Below are 17,403 nucleotides of genomic sequence, written 5' to 3'. Positions count from 1 at the left end.
ATTTATGGTTTTTTCAATTTTCTTTCTGGAAATACAAAATTCCAACCTATTATGATTTTTCATGACTTGCGCGATGTGTTTCTTTTTCTTAGTACAACAATCTCTGTTTATCAAAGTAGTAATAGATTAAATAAAGAGACAGAAATATTTGATACAATTGCTAGGGTCAACTGTTGTGATGATAGGATTATTGAAAGACGTATGTTAAAATCCGACCACATTTCAAATAAATAAAAATAATTAAATTCTCGTTGCAATATCATATGATCCTCTTTTGATAAATATGGTCAAGGATTGTTTTATAATTTGAGTGTCACCCCAAAGGCTATGGTACATAAGGATTTAAATAACCTATATGATTTCTGTGAAGAACTACATTAATTTAGCTCCTTATTTCGCAAAAAGTACAATCAATCTGAAAGTCCAATTTCCAATTTCACCACTCCACCCCAAATGTATTCGGATAATACATTTATCGTTATCGGAATTGACGTAGGAGAACTTGGGTTTGACAATGGTCTTTCAATTTTCGGCACCAAGTTTCTTGAGTCTATGTTGAGTCTTGAGATATGGTGAAGCTGTAGATGTTCTCTTAACTTGTGACAAATGTTTTTTGATTTCTAGCTGTGCATCGCTAAAGTTTGTATTAAGAGTTTGGAAGTGTAGGTATTTTTTGATGATCCTTTGTATTAATGGTTTTTTATACAGTCTCAGCTAATACAGTTGCGGCTTTTCTATTTACTTTTGATAATGATTTCTTAACAGTTGACTCTGCCTTGCCTAAGCTTATAGATGTGCTGGTCTGAGATACGCAACACGCTTCTCCGTTAAAGTTGTCGGAAGCAAGTTATACAAAAGCCCTTCAACTGTTTTATCCTTTTATTGAAGTCAAACCCATAGAACTATATAATTTTGTACCTCTCTTGCTTATACTATTAACTAGTAATTGGAAACGCCGAAAATACCAGCTGAATGTATCAAGTGGCACACCGCACGACGTCTCGAAGGTCGGCGAATCTTCCGGAACTAAGGTCAGCCGAGTATATAAGGAGCCGCGTCACCGGTGGAAGTCAGTTCAGTGCAGTGAAGTTTGAAATACTGGCGCGATATTTAAATCCGACATAAATAATACTAAATAAATACTAATTAATTTTTTGTTTTAAAAGTTTAATAAATTTAAAATATATGCCAAAAGTGAATTTAACTTAACGTAGTTTTATTTTATGTCCTAATTGAGGAGGAAACTATTACTAACAGAATTATCTAAAATACTAGAGATAAATTTATTAAGTAATAAAAGTTCACACCTTTAAGGAAAGAAATGTTTAACCTGCATGCCAAATATTAACATTAACTAGTAATAAAACTTGAAAAATATTACTTTTCGAATATAGGTAGGAATGGTTTAATCAATAATTAAACATGATAAAATAACTCTAAAGTGGGATAATGAGTCAAGATAAAAGTATATATACTAGCAAGGAATTTGCTAATATATACTCAATATATTTTAGTAAATATATCCCGTAATATACAAAAATGAGGTTTTTCTATTTGGCTCTACTACTGGTTGCAGTAATTATCTTATTTTCGGCAAGTAACGTAGAGTCTAAACTTCTTAAGAAATTCGGTGTTTTTGATGCCATAAAGGTAAGTTATTATTTTTTTATAATACAAAATTTAATTTTTATTGAATAAAATAATAATTTTCAGTGCAAAAGTATAAAGATATCATCGAATTTCTGAGTATGTGATTGAATTTTTTATTGTATTCAACAGTATTTTATGATTTAATCTTGTAAGAATATTTTCTCATGATTTTTGCTCATTGCCTGCAAATTTTGTATGAAAATATTTCAAATTAGGCTTTTTTTATCAATGTGTTCAGTCCAAAAGTTATTTTAATACAACTTAAAAAAATTCATAAGAAATTCAAATCAAGAGCAATTTACTTGACACTTCTTGCAATTATCAAGAGATCGATTGCTAATCGACGCAAAAAGGTTCCAAGTTAATTGGTCCATTATTCTTGCAAAATTTTCCCATTAAGAAATTCTTCTGCAAAAAACAGTCCAAAAATTATTTTAATCCAACTTTAAAAATTCATAAGAAATTCAAATCAAGAGCAATTTACTTGACACTTTTTGCAATTATTAAGAGATCTATTTCTTATCGATGCAAAAAAGTTCTAAGTTAATTGGTCAATTACTCTTGCAAAAATCCTATTTTTATTACCACCACACTTACCCCCCCACCCACCCCAAACAGTTTTCCGAGTAAGAAGTTCTCCTGCAAAAACAGTCCAAAAATTATTTTAATCCAACTTTAAAAATTCATAAGAAATTCAAATCAAGAGCAATTTACTTGAAACTCGTTGTAATTATAAAAAGATCAATTGCTAATTGATGCAAAAAGGTTTTAAGTTAATTGCTCTATTATTTTTTAAGTAATGATTTTTTTTTAAACAGTCCGAAAATTAGTTTAAATAAGCTTTAAAAATTCATAAGAAATTCAAATTAAGAGCAATTTACTTGACACTTTTTGCAATTATTAAGAGATCTATTTCTAATCGATGCAAAAAGGTTCTAAGTTAATTGGTCAATTACTCTTGCAAAAATCCTATTTTTATTACCACCACACTTACCCCCCCACCCACCCCAAACAGTTTTCCGAGTAAGAAGTTCTCCTGCAAAAACAGTCCAAAAATTATTTTAATCCAACTTTAAAAATTCATAAGAAATTCAAATCAAGAGCAATTTACTTGAAACTCGTTGTAATTATAAAGAAATCAATTGCTAATTGATGCAAAAAGGTTTTAAGTTAATTGCTCTATTATTTTTTAAGTAATGATTTTTTTTTAACAGTCCGAAAATTAGTTTAAATAAGCTTTAAAAATTCATAAGAAATTCAAATTAAGAGCAATTTACTTGACACTTTTTGCAGTTATTAAGAGATCTATTTCTAATCGATGCCGAAAGGTTCTAAGTTAATTGGTCAATTACTCTTGCAATAATCCTATTTTTTATTACCACCACACTTACCCCCCCACCCACCCCAAACAGTTTTTCGAGTAAGAAATTCTCCTGCAAAAACATTTCGAAAATTATTTTAATCCAATTTTAAAAATTCATAAGAAATTCAAATCAAGAGCAATTTACCTGAAACTCCTTGTAATTATACGGAGGTGTAATGCTAATCAACGAAAGAAGATTATAAGTTAATTGGTCTATCATTTTTTAAGTAATAAATTTTTTATTAAAAACAGTCCGAAAATTAATTAGTTTAAATAAACCTTAAAAATTTATCAGAAATTTAGATCAATCGCAATTTACTTTAAATTTCTTGTAATTATAAAGAGATTAATTTGTATAATTTTTTCATAATAATAAAACGAATTATCTGAGGATCAATTAAAGGGTAAAAACGTCATAATGGGTTAAAAATTCAGGTAGCTAGGGCCGTTTTAGTTGGGGTAGTTTTTTCTGGAGAAATAAATAAAATCTTAACTGCCTAAAATAAACACACAATTCTTTCACTCATTTGAGACCAACAATTTCAATTATTCAAGCAGTATTGGACCATCACACCAACCACACTATTGGATTTCCATGCAGTTTATCTGCAGCAATTTGACCTTCAAACCGATCCATTAATTTCTAACAGGTTTGCAAAGACAGTCACTCGTCTTCCATGCAGTTTGTCTATGACTTTCTCGCTGTGTTAAAGTAATTTGCGGCTATACAGGACAAAGACACACTTCTAACAACTATGATATTTCAGTTGGCCCGCTTGTTCGCTCGATCTGTCACCCATTGCAATAACTAATAAAAGTTGTTTCAAGAGTAACACTTTAGGCTGTCCGAAGAATTTGGTCAAATTATTTTACTATTCCAAAGAGTTTTAGTGAGGAATATGATTAATTAACTCAATCGGGTCTGTCTTTGTTGATAACATTCGACTTCTTAGATAATACTGCTATTTGCTTCAATAACATCACACCCATACCTTCCAAATATAACCAACAAAACCATACAGACAGGAAGAAGCCAATGCGCAGAGCAACACAGTCAAGAGGTCAGTTGACAGTTCAGTGCAGTGCAGTTTGGAATATTGGCGCAATATTTAAATCGGACATTTCTAGTAGTAGTCAGTGAATGTGTTTAGTAAATTTTTTGCATCGAGTATGTTAATGTAACGAATGGGTAAAAGTGCAATATAAATATATTATATATAGTTCAAGAAATTAATACACATTATTAGTTATTATAATATTTTAAACATTATCAGAAATATGTAGAAAATGGTTCTTTATCATCTATATAAGTTTCTTTTTTTTTTAGGGACTGTTTGGTTCTAATGCATCGACCACCCGACCACCAAGGGCATACTCAAACATACTTCCTGCTTAATATAATTTATTCAGACCAAAAACAATATAAAATATAATAAAACACTTTTATTACACTTAATATTAATAAAACAGAAAAAATGACTAACAATTTCCTAATCCAAAGCATCCAAATTAAGAGTCTGGGCATTCATCGCTTCAGAGAGTTTGATGGGAGCTTCGTCAGTGGCTGCACAAAATCCAAATTGACCGACATGGCATACAGCAGCCAGAAGGGGTACGACAGTCTTAACAACTTCGCAGATCTTGTCAAGAGCAGCGGTTATTTTGCTGGCATGACCACCCATTGCGTTGCCAATTTTCGAAGCCATCTCTCCGAATTTTAGCAGGGTCTTTCTCTATAAAAAAATTACATTAGTTTATTATTGAGTAATATATCATGAGTAAATATGTAGTTTGATTTAATAGAAGTCTATCCTCAAGTTTAATGAAATGCAGAAGTGCTCAATTTCGAGAAAAATTGAGCCTTTAAGAAAAAATTGACTCGGGATTTACATAGCTAGTTTTTAAATTTTATTGCTATACCTCAAATGTTTGATGAAATTCTTCTGTGAAATCACTGTTTTTCGTCCATATTATCTAATCTAATAACGCTGTTTTTATACTAATTATTTCTATATAAAATTATATCAAATTTAAATAAACAGTGGTATTAAAAAATAAATTTTCATTATACAACTCTCCCACTTACCCTCGACATTTGCCTAGTAAGAAATTCTTTTGAAAAAACACTGTTTTTTTATTAAAAATTTATTAATATTCATATATATAATTATATCAAATGTAAATATACAAACTGTGTTATTAAATTGGATATTAACGACGAAACCAGTTGTTATTCATGCGTATTATTTTGAAAACCAATTTTTTTTTTTTATTTCTTACTGGTAAGTTGTGTGGGGTGGGTGGGGGGGCAAGGGTAAGGTTAATGAAAAATTTTTTTTTGCAGAAAATAAATACCTAAAAGAAAAATGCTTGTTAAAAAAATTATAGGTGGTAAAAAATCTATAGTTTTTGCATCTATACTTCTTTCACATAACCTTGAGGGTTTCAGTAAAACATAAAAAAATTCTATTTTTATTTTTCGAAAACAAAGCGTATGCCTATGAAAACTGCTGTAGTCCTTCAATTTTTTGTCGTAAAAAAGTAAAAATTTAGTTTTTTAAGATAAGTCAATTGATTTGAGGAATTTTAAATTTTTTTTTGGTTCTAGACAACTTAACATTATCTGGGCTCAAAAATACAGTTTTTTACATTAAAACTATTGGTATATTTATCAACCGTATATGTACAAGCTATGTTTATTAAACTGTAAAATATACGTATAACATATACTATAATGTTCACAAAAGGGAGAAAATTTCGGCATTATATAAAATTGACACGGGATTTATATATCTAGTTTCTAAACTCGAATACTACATCTCAAATATTTGATAAACCTTTTCTAATAAATCACTGTTTTTCGTCCATATTATCCAATCTAATAACACCGTTTTTATAATAATTATTTCTATAAATAATTATATTAAATTTAAATAAACAGTGTAATTAAAATAATTTTTCATCACACAACCCTTGCCCCCCACCCACCCCAAACATTTTCCCAGTAAGAAATTCTTTTGAAATAACACTGTTTTCCTATTAACAATTTATTAATATTCATATATATAATTATATCAAATGTAAATATACAAACTGTGTTATTAAATTGGATATTAACGACGAAACCAGTTGTTATTCATGCGTATTATTTTGAAAACCAATTTTTTTTTTTTATTTCTTACTGGTAAGTTGTGTGGGGTGGGTGGGGGGGCAAGGGTAAGATTAATGAAAAATGTTTTTTTTTACAGAAAATAAATACCTAAAAGAAAAATGCTTGTTAAAAAAATTATAGGTGGTAAAAAATCTATAGTTTTTGCATCTATACTTCTTTTACATAACCTTGAGGTTTTTGAGTAAAACATAAAAAAATTCTATTTTTATTTTTCGAAAACAAAGCGTATGCCTATGAAAACTGCTGTAGTCCTTCAATTTTTTGTCGTAAAAAAGTAAAAATTTCGTTTTTTAAGATAAGTCAATTGATTTGAGGAAATTTAAGTTTTTTTTTGGTTCTAGACAACTTAACATTATCTGGGCTCAAAAATACAGTTTTTAAATTAAAACCACTGGTATATTTATCAACCGTATATGTGCAAGTTATATTTATTAAATTGTAGAATATACGTATAACCACAGATATAACGCAACAGATAAATATTCGAATAGCAAAGCTTGTCCCCCGTAAAATCGACGATCGCACCTGACCGAGACTCGAGCGCCTAATAGAATATACTGAAATGCGGCGCAACGTTGCCGTATGTTATAATAAATCCGCATTTAATACAAAAAGCCTGTGTAAGAAAAACATTTGTATATATTTCAATAAAGTACATGGAGTAGTTACAAAAGAAAAACAAAATTATATATCGTGTATAGTTTCTTAGAATAGGAGGTATATAAAAGTACATTATAATACATACAAAACTATAAATTACTACCTATTTAATACAAACTTATGGGCAAAATAACAGAAGAGGCACAATAAAACTTTTAGCATGGTGGTTTAGTAAGTGTTCAAAATTTAAGTAAGTGATCATTTTATATTAAGTAAAGACGTAAGGACGATATGCTGAATCAAAGAAAGCGAATTTTGTTTTATATTTATTAACCTACCTAACATTTTATTTACTATTACTTTGGCATGCGTTATGAAAATATTTACACTTAAAACCCTTGCAAAATTATAGTGTAAAGATAATCAAAAATATAAATATACTTAAAAAATAAACAAGATTTGTGTAATATTATACTAAAGAAAGTATAATATTACACAAATTAACTATAATTATATTTTTTATAGTCAAAAACAGTTTGACTGGCAAAATAAAGCTAGAATGTAATTTTTGTTAGAAAATAACTGGAGATTACGGAAATAATTTTTAATTAGAAAAAAAATCAGTGTATCGTTTTTTTTGTCCAATTAAAATGGTTTTCCCTTTTAACACCCCTGTACTAAATGTACCAATCGAACCATCTCTGAGCCTAGGTTAATGTAAATTTCTTTTCTTTTTGCAAGACCTAATAGTTGCCGTTAGAGTTTGTGCCTTTAACCTGAAATGCGCTGTATAATTTATTGTTTTTTATTTATTATTTATCTTTAAAAATTTTAATTTTTTGGATTTTATTGTGCAAATTTTTTTGGTTCCATTTACAAAATTTATATAAATTAGTATATACAAGTTTTGTTAACAAAAATACCTTATGCTCGTAACAATTATGATCAGATGGTCCCAACCACTTCATATTTTTAGTTAAAATTTTGTTTTTTATTTTGGTACCCACAAATTCCTGATGCTTAATTTTTTCAAACTCGTTTGCAAAAATGTACATACATTTTTCTACAACATTGGTAACATCTGCAGAAGGACTTATCAGATAGTTGTTTTCGTGGCCACTGTAATTCTTATTTAGTATAAATATTTCGGATGGATCGGTTAAATAAGAATCAGATTTTAAAATAGAGGCACAATTTTTGCAATTAAATTTTTTCAAAACTTTATTAACTAAGTATCCGGCATAATATGAATTTGCAGACTCTTCCAAAGCATGGTGTTTGATAATGGGCTCTTTGCTTTTAACTGTTGGAATGTCATTAATTTTTTCGGAATCTAAAATTTCAATATTATTTTTCGATGTCGTTTGATGTGCCCCTTTTTTAGGGATATTATTTAAAATTAATTGTTTGTCGACATCATTCTCACAATTGGATAATTTTGAAGGAGTTAGTAAATCTGTTTACACTTTTAATTCTAAAAAATAATCGAAAAGATCTGGCCGTTGGGTTAAGATTACAACCACCGCTTTGTCGAGCTATAAAAAAGAAATTTTCCAAAAAATCTTGGTTTAATCTGTTAGTTAATAAAAAATTATTATTTTCTTTTTTTTGGTCTGCATAAAGGATTTCTATGGCATTTATAGTTTGAACTAACCCTTTAAAACATGGTGGCTTACTTTTTGATATTTCTTTTAATTGTGTTTTTTTATTTAAAACCTCGCTAACTTTTATTATGGATTCAAAAACCTGTTTACCTTTTTGCAAAACATCTATAACTATTGAGTTTTTAAAACTCACTCCACAGTTATAAGGATTTTTAGTATATAAACGTTTGCTATTAAGAGCATCAAATAAATTGTTCATCATGGTTATAAAATTTGAGGTATTAGTACCAATTTTTTCATCAACTATAGATTTTTGAACGGATGTCTTTACAGCTGCAGCCATAGTATTTGAGAATAATTGTAGTGCCAATTTGCAGGACATCTTTTCAAAGGCGTCAGGATTTATATGCTTATCTGTTATTTTTGGAAGCATTCTGGCTGATTGTGATGCTTTGTCAATTTCGTATATTTTTTTAATAACATCAAAGCAGATACTTTCATTTAAAAGTTCAAACCTTATTGAAGAGTGCCAGTTATTCCTGACGCTTTTGAAAAGATGAGGGACATCATATAAAGAAATGTTCTGTTTTTCTTTTAAATAAAAGTAAGGCTTTTCTGCTGTAACACCCAACAGTTTCATTGCGCCTCTATTATTGGTACCCTGATCACAAACCGTGGCCAGTAGTAAAAAGCTCATTTTGTCTAGAACAGTTAGAACGTACAAAATAATATTTTTTAACTTTTCTTTACAGACTGCATTTTTTGAAAAAAAATATCCTAGTGGAAATTTCCAGGAACAATATATTCCTCTCGTGGAAAAAACGAGAGCGTGGTTGGCTTTATTTTGAGTCCTACCAAAAGGGCCCAAGTCCTCAAACTCTCTATTAAATCTAATTTTTTATTAAATTCCAAATTTTCTTTGAAACTTATTTCATCAAATGCTACAAGACATTTTTTTTTCATTTTTTGTCATTGCCTGGGCCTTTTGCTGTGAAAAAACTTGAATATCTTCATCAATGCCTGTTTTAAAATCATTTTTTGCGACCACTTTTGAATTGTTGAAATAGCTGGTAAGATGATGCCTTTTTTTTCAGAAATAAATAAGCGGACGGAGATTTATAATAAAAACATAAACAAAATTCTCTTTCTTTTTGATTCCAAATCACACGTTTCTTACCTCTTAATTGCATTTCAACAAAAGTTTTTGCCACTGGAGATAACAAACTTAAAAGCGGTAAGGGCGACGACATTGCAAGTTTGGATTTTTCTGTGTAATCTAAAAATTATTTTTTTTAAATTCTTATCCTTTTTAGTAACACGTGTAATTTTTCTTTTTAATTTTAATTTTCTTGGAGTCACAATTTTGTCTGGTAACGAACATAAATTTCTGACAAACTCGGATTCTACACTGTTATTATGTTTTCTTCGTTTTGTTGAAGAACTTTTTGGACTAAAATCGAGTAGTGATGTTTCCAGTTCTGCATATGTTCTTTTTGGAGTCAACATTTTTAGACTATCTGGGCAGTCAGTAGCAAAAGGACTGGTTTCATTAAGCGCATAGTTTCTGGGAACGGCATCTTTTTTCAGGTAAAACTGCTTGGATGTACAAAAGTCCTCACTCGTGAAGTGGTCCATACAAAGGTATTTATTGCGTAGGATTTCTTCGGAAAATGTAGCCAATTTAGCGTTTCCTATATAAAGCAAAGAAAAAATATTTTTGTATTTAAAGTAAATTATTTGTTTACTTTTGGGATTCAGGGTAGCCAAAAGACAAGTAAAAGATAACTTTTTGCTTTTTTTTATTTTTTTCCATCTTTTGTTCGATTGTTAATATTGAGAAAAAAATAACGTTAATATATTAAAGCAGTTTTAAAAATGCAAAAAATAAATATGGGGCCAATATGAATTTGATTGTAGTGGCCAAAACACGAAGCGTCGCGTGAAAAGAAGATCTTCAAATCTTCATCCTAATTACCTTTTTTTTAATTTATTTAGTATTGCAAAATTTGCTAAATTAGAGTTTTGTATTAGGACGGTAGTTTCTAAGTTTCTAGGTAGCTGTTGAACAATTTGAAATGTCAAAAAATACATTTTTTGGTTGTATAAGTACTCACGAGTTAATTGAGTTGTTATTATTGCTTAACCATTATATATTTTTTTAACTATTATTTAGTTTAGTAAAACGTAAGTAAAGGTGTTAATTCAATTTAGTTTAGTGTAAAAAAGAACTTAATAAAGTAATGTCGGGAGTAATTATAAAATTTACTTACCAGAATTTATTATCCATTTATCGCATAAATCCTTTATTTTCACTGGAAACCTAAACATTCTAATTGAAGAGTTTCTTCGTGAATTTCGACAATTAAAATATTCACATCTAGAACCACCAGTTCGTTTTTTTGGAAGAGTCTCTATCATTTTAATATAATTTTTTAATCGAAAAACATGGAGTTTGGTAAATAATAAGTCTTAAATAATAAAAAACAACGCATTAACAGAAATAAGAAACTCATTCGATCAGCGCTAAACACTTAACCACAACGGCAAAGTCAAACTACCTTTAAGTCCCAAAAGCGTCCTATTTATTTAAATTTTTACTCGGCTGACCGCGGTCTGCTGCCTGCTTCACCTAAATTTGATAACAAGGGCTGCGTAATTCCTCGATGGTCAGCCCGCTCAAAAAGCCGGCTGACATTTCGGGGCCCGCATTTTTACTATTGGAGTATTTATCTGTTGGGTTAGCTAGTTATATCTGTGGTATAACATATACTATACTGTTCACAAAAGGGAGAAAATTTTAACATTTAATAAAATTAACACAGGATTTACGTATCTAGTTTTCAAACTCGATTACTACATCTCAAATATTTGATGAAATTCTTCTGAAAAATCACTGTTTTTCATCCATGTTATCCAATCTAATAACACCGTTTTTATACTAATTATTTTTATAAATAATTATATTAAATTTAAATAAACAGTGTAATTAAAATAATTTTTCATCACACAACCCTTGCCCCCCCACCCACCCCAAACATTTTCCCAGTAAGAAATTCTTTTGAAAAATTACCCTTTTTCTATTAAATATTTATTAATATACATAAATATGATTATATCAAATGTAGATAAAAAAACTTTGTTATTAGATTGGATATTAATGACGAAACCAATTGTTATTCTTGCGTATTACTTTGAAAAACAGTGATTTTTTTAAAACAATTTCTTACTGGTAAGTTGTATGGGGTGGGTGGGGGGGACAAGGGTAGGGTTAATGAAAAACGTTTTTTTTTTCAGAAAATAATTACGTGAGAGAAATGCTTGTTAAGAAAATTATAGATGATAAAAAATCTACAGTTTTTGTATCTATACTTCTTTCACATAACCTTAAGGTTTTCGAGTAAACATAAAAATTTCTCGAAAACAAAGCGTATGACTATGAAAATTGCTACAGTCAATTGATTTGAGGAAATTTGAGTTTTTTTTTTGGTTCTAGACAACTTTACCTTATCTAAGCTCAAAAATACAATTTTTATATTAAAACTTTTGGTATATTTATCAAGCGTATATGTGCAAGTTATTTTTATTAAACTGTAGAATATACCTACGACATATACTATACTGTTTACTAAAAGGAGAAAATTTCGGCATTTAAAAAATTAACATAGGATTTACATATCTATTAATCTGGATTACTACACCTCAAATATTTAATGAAATGCTTCTGAAAAATAACTGTTTTTTGTCCACATTATCCAATCTAATAACGCTGTTTTTTACTAATTATTTCTATATTAAATTATATTAAATTTAAATAAACAGTGTTATTAAAATAATTTTTCATTACACAAACCTTACCCTCCCATCCACCCCAAACAATTTCCCAGTAAGAAATTCTTTAGAAAAAACACTGTTTTTCTATTTAAAATTTATTAATATTCATATACAGTGTAATGACTTTAACTGGAATAAATTCAGTTAAAACTAATCAAAATTTATCTCGCCAAATTTCTGCGACCCGTCGATTTTTGTTTATTTTATTTACAAACTTCTAATTTTTTTTCAATATTCTAGGCATTTGAAATATAAACTGTAAATGCAATATTATTTCAAATGTCTGGAAGATTTTAAATAAATATTCCAAAATCCTTGAATATAGGTGGAATAATTAATTAAAATTTCGTTGACTTTAATTGAAACGATTATTGAAAATATCAGGAAAACAAAAGAAAATATTTCAAATGCCTAAAATATTTTTAAAAAATAATTCCAAAAGTCTGAATATTTATAAAAAAATATTTTAGGCATTTAAAATTATTTTTTTTTATATTTTTGACAATTTGAATAATCCATAATTTTATTTAAGACTTCCAGAGAAAGCATTTGAAATATAAATTAACTGAAAAATAAATATTATTTTAAATGCTTGGAATATGAAAAACGTGCGTTAAAAAGCATGAAATAGATCAAAAATTATTTCATATTAATTGATTGTTTTAATAATTACTCCATGCATTGCAAATAATTTTTGATTTTTTTTGCCACGCTTTTTGGAATAATTTATTTTGATTCTTCAGACATTTGAAATCATTTTTGATTTTATTCTAGACTTTAATACATAGTAATGTTATAAAATGAATATCATTTCAGATGCCTGCAATATGAAAAAAGTGCGTTATAAAGCATGAAATAAATAAAAAAATTTTTCATATTAATTGATTGTTTTAATAATTATTCTATGCATTGCAAATAATTTTTGATTTTGTTTGCCATGCTTTTTTGAATAATTTGTTTTGATTTTCAGGCATTTGAAATAATTTTTTTATTTACTCCGGAGTTTCGTAGCAATTTTAAGTGTTTTTCGGAGGTCATTCGTTGATAAATTTGATGGTGTTGATATTAAACATCATTTTTTAAAATCTGAATAGTCTTGATCCTGTTCCAGGCATTTGGAATATTTTTTTTAATATTCTACGCATTTGAAATAATTGTTTGTACATGTTTCAGTCATTTGAAATTTAAATCAACTGAAAAATAAAAATTATTTAATTCTTATTTTCCAGGGGTTAACTAATTTGATTTTGTCGGCATTAAATGACGTTTTTTCTAAATCTGAATAAGATTAAGTTTATTCTAAACTTTTAGAATATTGCTTGAAAATATTTCTGGTGTGCGTAGTCGTTCCTTTAATATTCCTGAAATTTAAAACATTAATTAATTTCATTTAAGAATTTCACAGTAAATATTAAAAATTTTGCAAGCATTTTGAATAATTTCTAATTATATTACAGACTTTTAATTTTTTTTCAATACTCCAGGCATTTCAAATATAAACTGTAATATAAATATTATTTCTAATGTCTGGAAGATTTTAAATAAATATTCCGAAATCATTAAATATGAGTTGATTAATTACTAATTAATTAAAATTTTTTTGACTAAAATTTAAAGAATTATTGCAAATACTAGGAAAATCAAAAAAATTACTCCGAATGCCTAAAGTATTATATCGTAAAGTAAAGTAAAAACATCATTTCTTTAGATCTGGATAATCTTGATCCTATTCCAGGCATTTGGAATATTTTTTTTAATATTCCACGCATTTTAAATAATTGTTTCCATAATTCAGTCATTTGAAATTTTAATAAACCAAAAACTACACATAATTTGACTGCCTGGTATATGAAAAAAAATGCCTCCAAAACGCATTAAAAAAAACTATTTCATAAATTAACAACAACAATAGTTTCTTATAATAATTACCCATCCTAGGGATAAAAAACGTAATAAATATAATTTTTCATAAAAAAAAACTCGTGTAAATAAACTTTGCAGTAGACTTAACTGACTCACTAAAGTCTCAACAAAAGAAATAAAGGAAATGGAAAGATCTCACTGTTCAATTTGAAAACACATTTTCTCGCTTAAGAAACTTAATAACATTGTCGACAACATCTTGGACAAAAATGGGTTTTATACGTATTTGTTCCAAATGCACTTATCATGTTTGTTTTTTAGTGGATCGATAGGACTGATATTTTCACTGTTTCTTCTTTATTATAAAGTGAACAACTGTTCCAACATCATTATTGTTAAAATCTAAAAAACTGGCACTAAAGTACCACGCCACAGTCTACTGATGTCCGCAACGACACATATGCATAAATATTTTTATGAATATACTATGCTTAATGCAAATATGCCCTTTTCCCCCTATATTACTAAACAATAAAATAATATGGACGCAGTGATGTTTCTGCATAATAAATTGAAAGAGCTTGGCTTGCTTCCTATGTGTCATACTTCACTTATGGCAAACGTAATTGCCGACGATAGAATGGAGTCTATTTTCATAAAATTTTTGAAATTGTCCAAAAGGAAAATATAACTTGAACGTATATGCACTAGTTAATAATTTCAGTTACTTAGAGATCCCTTTGTTTCTTTCCTATTGTTTACCTATCTATCCGAGCCCCCCTATGTTCTGTTTTAAAAAATGTCCTGCATTGGCTCCAGGACGAGAAGCGTGTGACCCTGTCTAAGATCCCTAGTATTAATCTTTCTTGCACTATTCCTTTTTTGGTACTCTTTTTATTAGATACAATGTCATACTACCCAATAGTATAATTATTTAAATACTATATTAGCAACCTGTTCTCCTATTATGAATGAGTTCCTATATTGGAACACGTGGATAAATGTGCCAAGCACAAGGCCAAAAAACGGAAAAAAAAAAAAATTACTAAACAATGGTTGTAATTTTAATGCCTAAGTTACTTACCATTAGCCCTGGTTCTTCAGTTCCTTGGCCCTGTTTTAAGCTCTTGTCATTTTCTATTAACTCATCTTTGACAGTTGTGGGCCAATTGGTCACAATAACATCGCTGTGATAGTATCCTTTAGGTATCGATTTAGCATTGCAGCAAGCAAATAAGGCAATCAAAAGTAATAATTTCATTTTTTGTACTTTAAAATTTAGCTATTACTTAATATTCTACTTTTTCAGTGAATGTTTAAGTGTAAATAAATTTGTGTAATATAAGTTTTCATATCAGTCTTGTTGCGGTTTTAGAGAAAAACATCGAAAAACCACAAGTGGCCCTATCTAGCTAGAAGTGGGTGTCTGATTTGGTAAATATATTTTTAAAATAAAGGGTGTTTCAATAAAAACGCAAACGATTTGAATGACGCGCCATGTTTGACAGTCATAAGGTCACTAGATTATGACGTTGAATAAAAAAAAAATAAAAAAACTATATAATAGCCAACATATAAGAGCCAAGAATAACCAGCTTATTCTACATCATTTCGAAATGACACAAGTAGCATACCGCATGAATCATGGTCAGCCGAGTATATAAGGAACCGCGTTTCCGCTGAGAGTTAATAATTGTCAGTTCAGTGCAGTGCAGTTGGGGATATTGATGCGCTATTTTAAATCGGACATAAACAGTAGTAAGTAAATAGGGTGAAAGTAAATATTTCTAGTTGTAAGTGATCGTGTTTAGTAGTGTAACTGTGTAAATAGACTAATTTTTAATTCTAACCTAACGAAGAGTAAAAACGCTACAGTGCTATTGTTGTTGTATGCAGATGATGGACTAATATGTTCAATTAATTCAGAGTTAAATCAATTAATACTTAATAAGTTACAGTCAGAATTTAAATTGACAGTTTTTGTACCTTTGTCTAAGTTTTTGTAGGTCCTCAAGAAATTTTTTCGTCCATACAATCCAATCTTCTTAACCCTATTTTTATACTAAATATTTATACAGGGTGTTCATTTGAACTCTTCCCACCACGGATTTATCGAAACCTCGCCTATGTTTTGCAGCTACGTTTATTTTAGGCATTCAATGTTCTAAGGTAGAACACTTTTTTTTAAAGGAATTAGGACTACTTTGACTGCTCCTTCACCCTCAAGATTAATCAATATTTCTTCTTCAGAGCAACTGGCATCCCCTAAGCACTATTTCTAACACCTTAGGATTGTTTCGACATTTAAAGAACTAAACATAGACACCACAAAGGAAATTAGGGAACCTCGGGGTGGCTAAGTCTGAGACTAAAGAGTATCTCATTATTAGCCTCTTGAGGGGTGAAAAAATTAAGTTTATTTACATTTTTGACCTTTACTAGGATCCAAAGGTGCTAAAGTAATTTTCAATTTAATTCAGGTAATTTTCGTGATTTGATTTGAATATTTGAAAGTGTTTCGTTCACCTGAGTTAAACACATAACGTGAAGAATATATATATTTTGTCAAACGGAATATACGCGCATATTAATTAATGAAATGGGAAAATCGTGTAATAAACCATTTAAAGTTTCAAATGCCTGAAGAGTTTTCCCGTAACAGGGGGTTAAATGACATTTCTACATATTTGCATATATCACGACCCCCTCCTGACAAACACGCGCAATAATTTATTCCATTAAGCCGGAACTTGATTAATTATTATTCATATGAGAAGATTTTATTTTATTTTATAATCTAATTTATTCAATTACCTATGTACGCTTTTGAATATATATCGTATATGTTACAAAATGGAAACGGTGAAATACGAAGTTCTTAAGGCAAAAATTGAGATTATGTTAGGTGTATAAGTTATTTTATATTGAAATATAAATGTGAATTACAAGATTTCTATTAGGTAATATATTATGTAAAATTTCATGCAGAACATATACTTAGACGAGTACACATCTGTACCACAATAATTGCAATACAATATTTTAATGTGCTATAAGTCAATTTGGAAGAATATTCTAAAATGTTGGATCCAAATATGTTATAAAACTATGCCCTAGTTTTATTTAAAGTATGGTATTTTTAAGGTTTATATTGTTCCTATATGTGATGTTCGTGATTTTTATATATATATTGTAAAAGTATTTGATTTGTGTGTATAAAACTTATGGATATTACGGGATGTTAAGTAAAGTATATGGACAAACTTTAACCATCGAAGACATAATGTTCATATGAATCAGCAACAGATCATATATTATTA

General features: G+C 28.7%; 1 protein-coding gene and 1 long non-coding RNA gene across 2 annotated transcripts; one reads left to right on the top strand and one right to left on the bottom strand.

The window, feature by feature from the left end:
- Nucleotides 1-1,515: 1,515 nt before the first annotated feature.
- LOC126747855 (uncharacterized) lies at nt 1,516-4,798 on the top strand. Its single transcript, XR_007664447.1, has 2 exons — nt 1,516-1,650; nt 4,341-4,798. It is a non-coding gene; the product is annotated as an uncharacterized LOC126747855 (long non-coding RNA).
- On the bottom strand, nt 4,399-15,396 carry LOC126747853 (uncharacterized). The gene is made up of 2 exons (XM_050456757.1): nt 15,168-15,396; nt 4,399-4,746 (listed from the first exon to the last, which is right to left on the bottom strand). The coding sequence occupies exons 1-2, from the start codon at nt 15,342-15,344 to the stop codon at nt 4,504-4,506; spliced, it is 420 nt and encodes a 139-aa protein (XP_050312714.1). The 5' UTR covers nt 15,345-15,396; the 3' UTR covers nt 4,399-4,503.
- Nucleotides 15,397-17,403: the final 2,007 nt, after the last annotated feature.

This window comes from Anthonomus grandis, chromosome 20 (assembly GCF_022605725.1).
Source record: "Anthonomus grandis grandis chromosome 20, icAntGran1.3, whole genome shotgun sequence".
Taxonomy (NCBI): Eukaryota; Metazoa; Arthropoda; class Insecta; order Coleoptera; family Curculionidae; genus Anthonomus; species Anthonomus grandis.
Note: the sequence above shows the minus strand (reverse complement) of the source record. Positions and strands in the feature narration are given on the sequence as shown.

What these genes read in the sequence shown, in the direction of transcription:
- LOC126747853 (XM_050456757.1), bottom strand. Translation starts at nt 15,344, where the DNA reads ATGAAATTATTACTTTTGATTGCCTTATTTGCTTGCTGCAATGCTAAA. An exon ending in CTGAAGAACCAGGGCTAATG is followed by an intron (nt 4,747 to 15,167) that starts GTAAGTAACTTA and finishes ATTTTTTTATAG; the next exon opens with AGAAAGACCCTGCTAAAATT.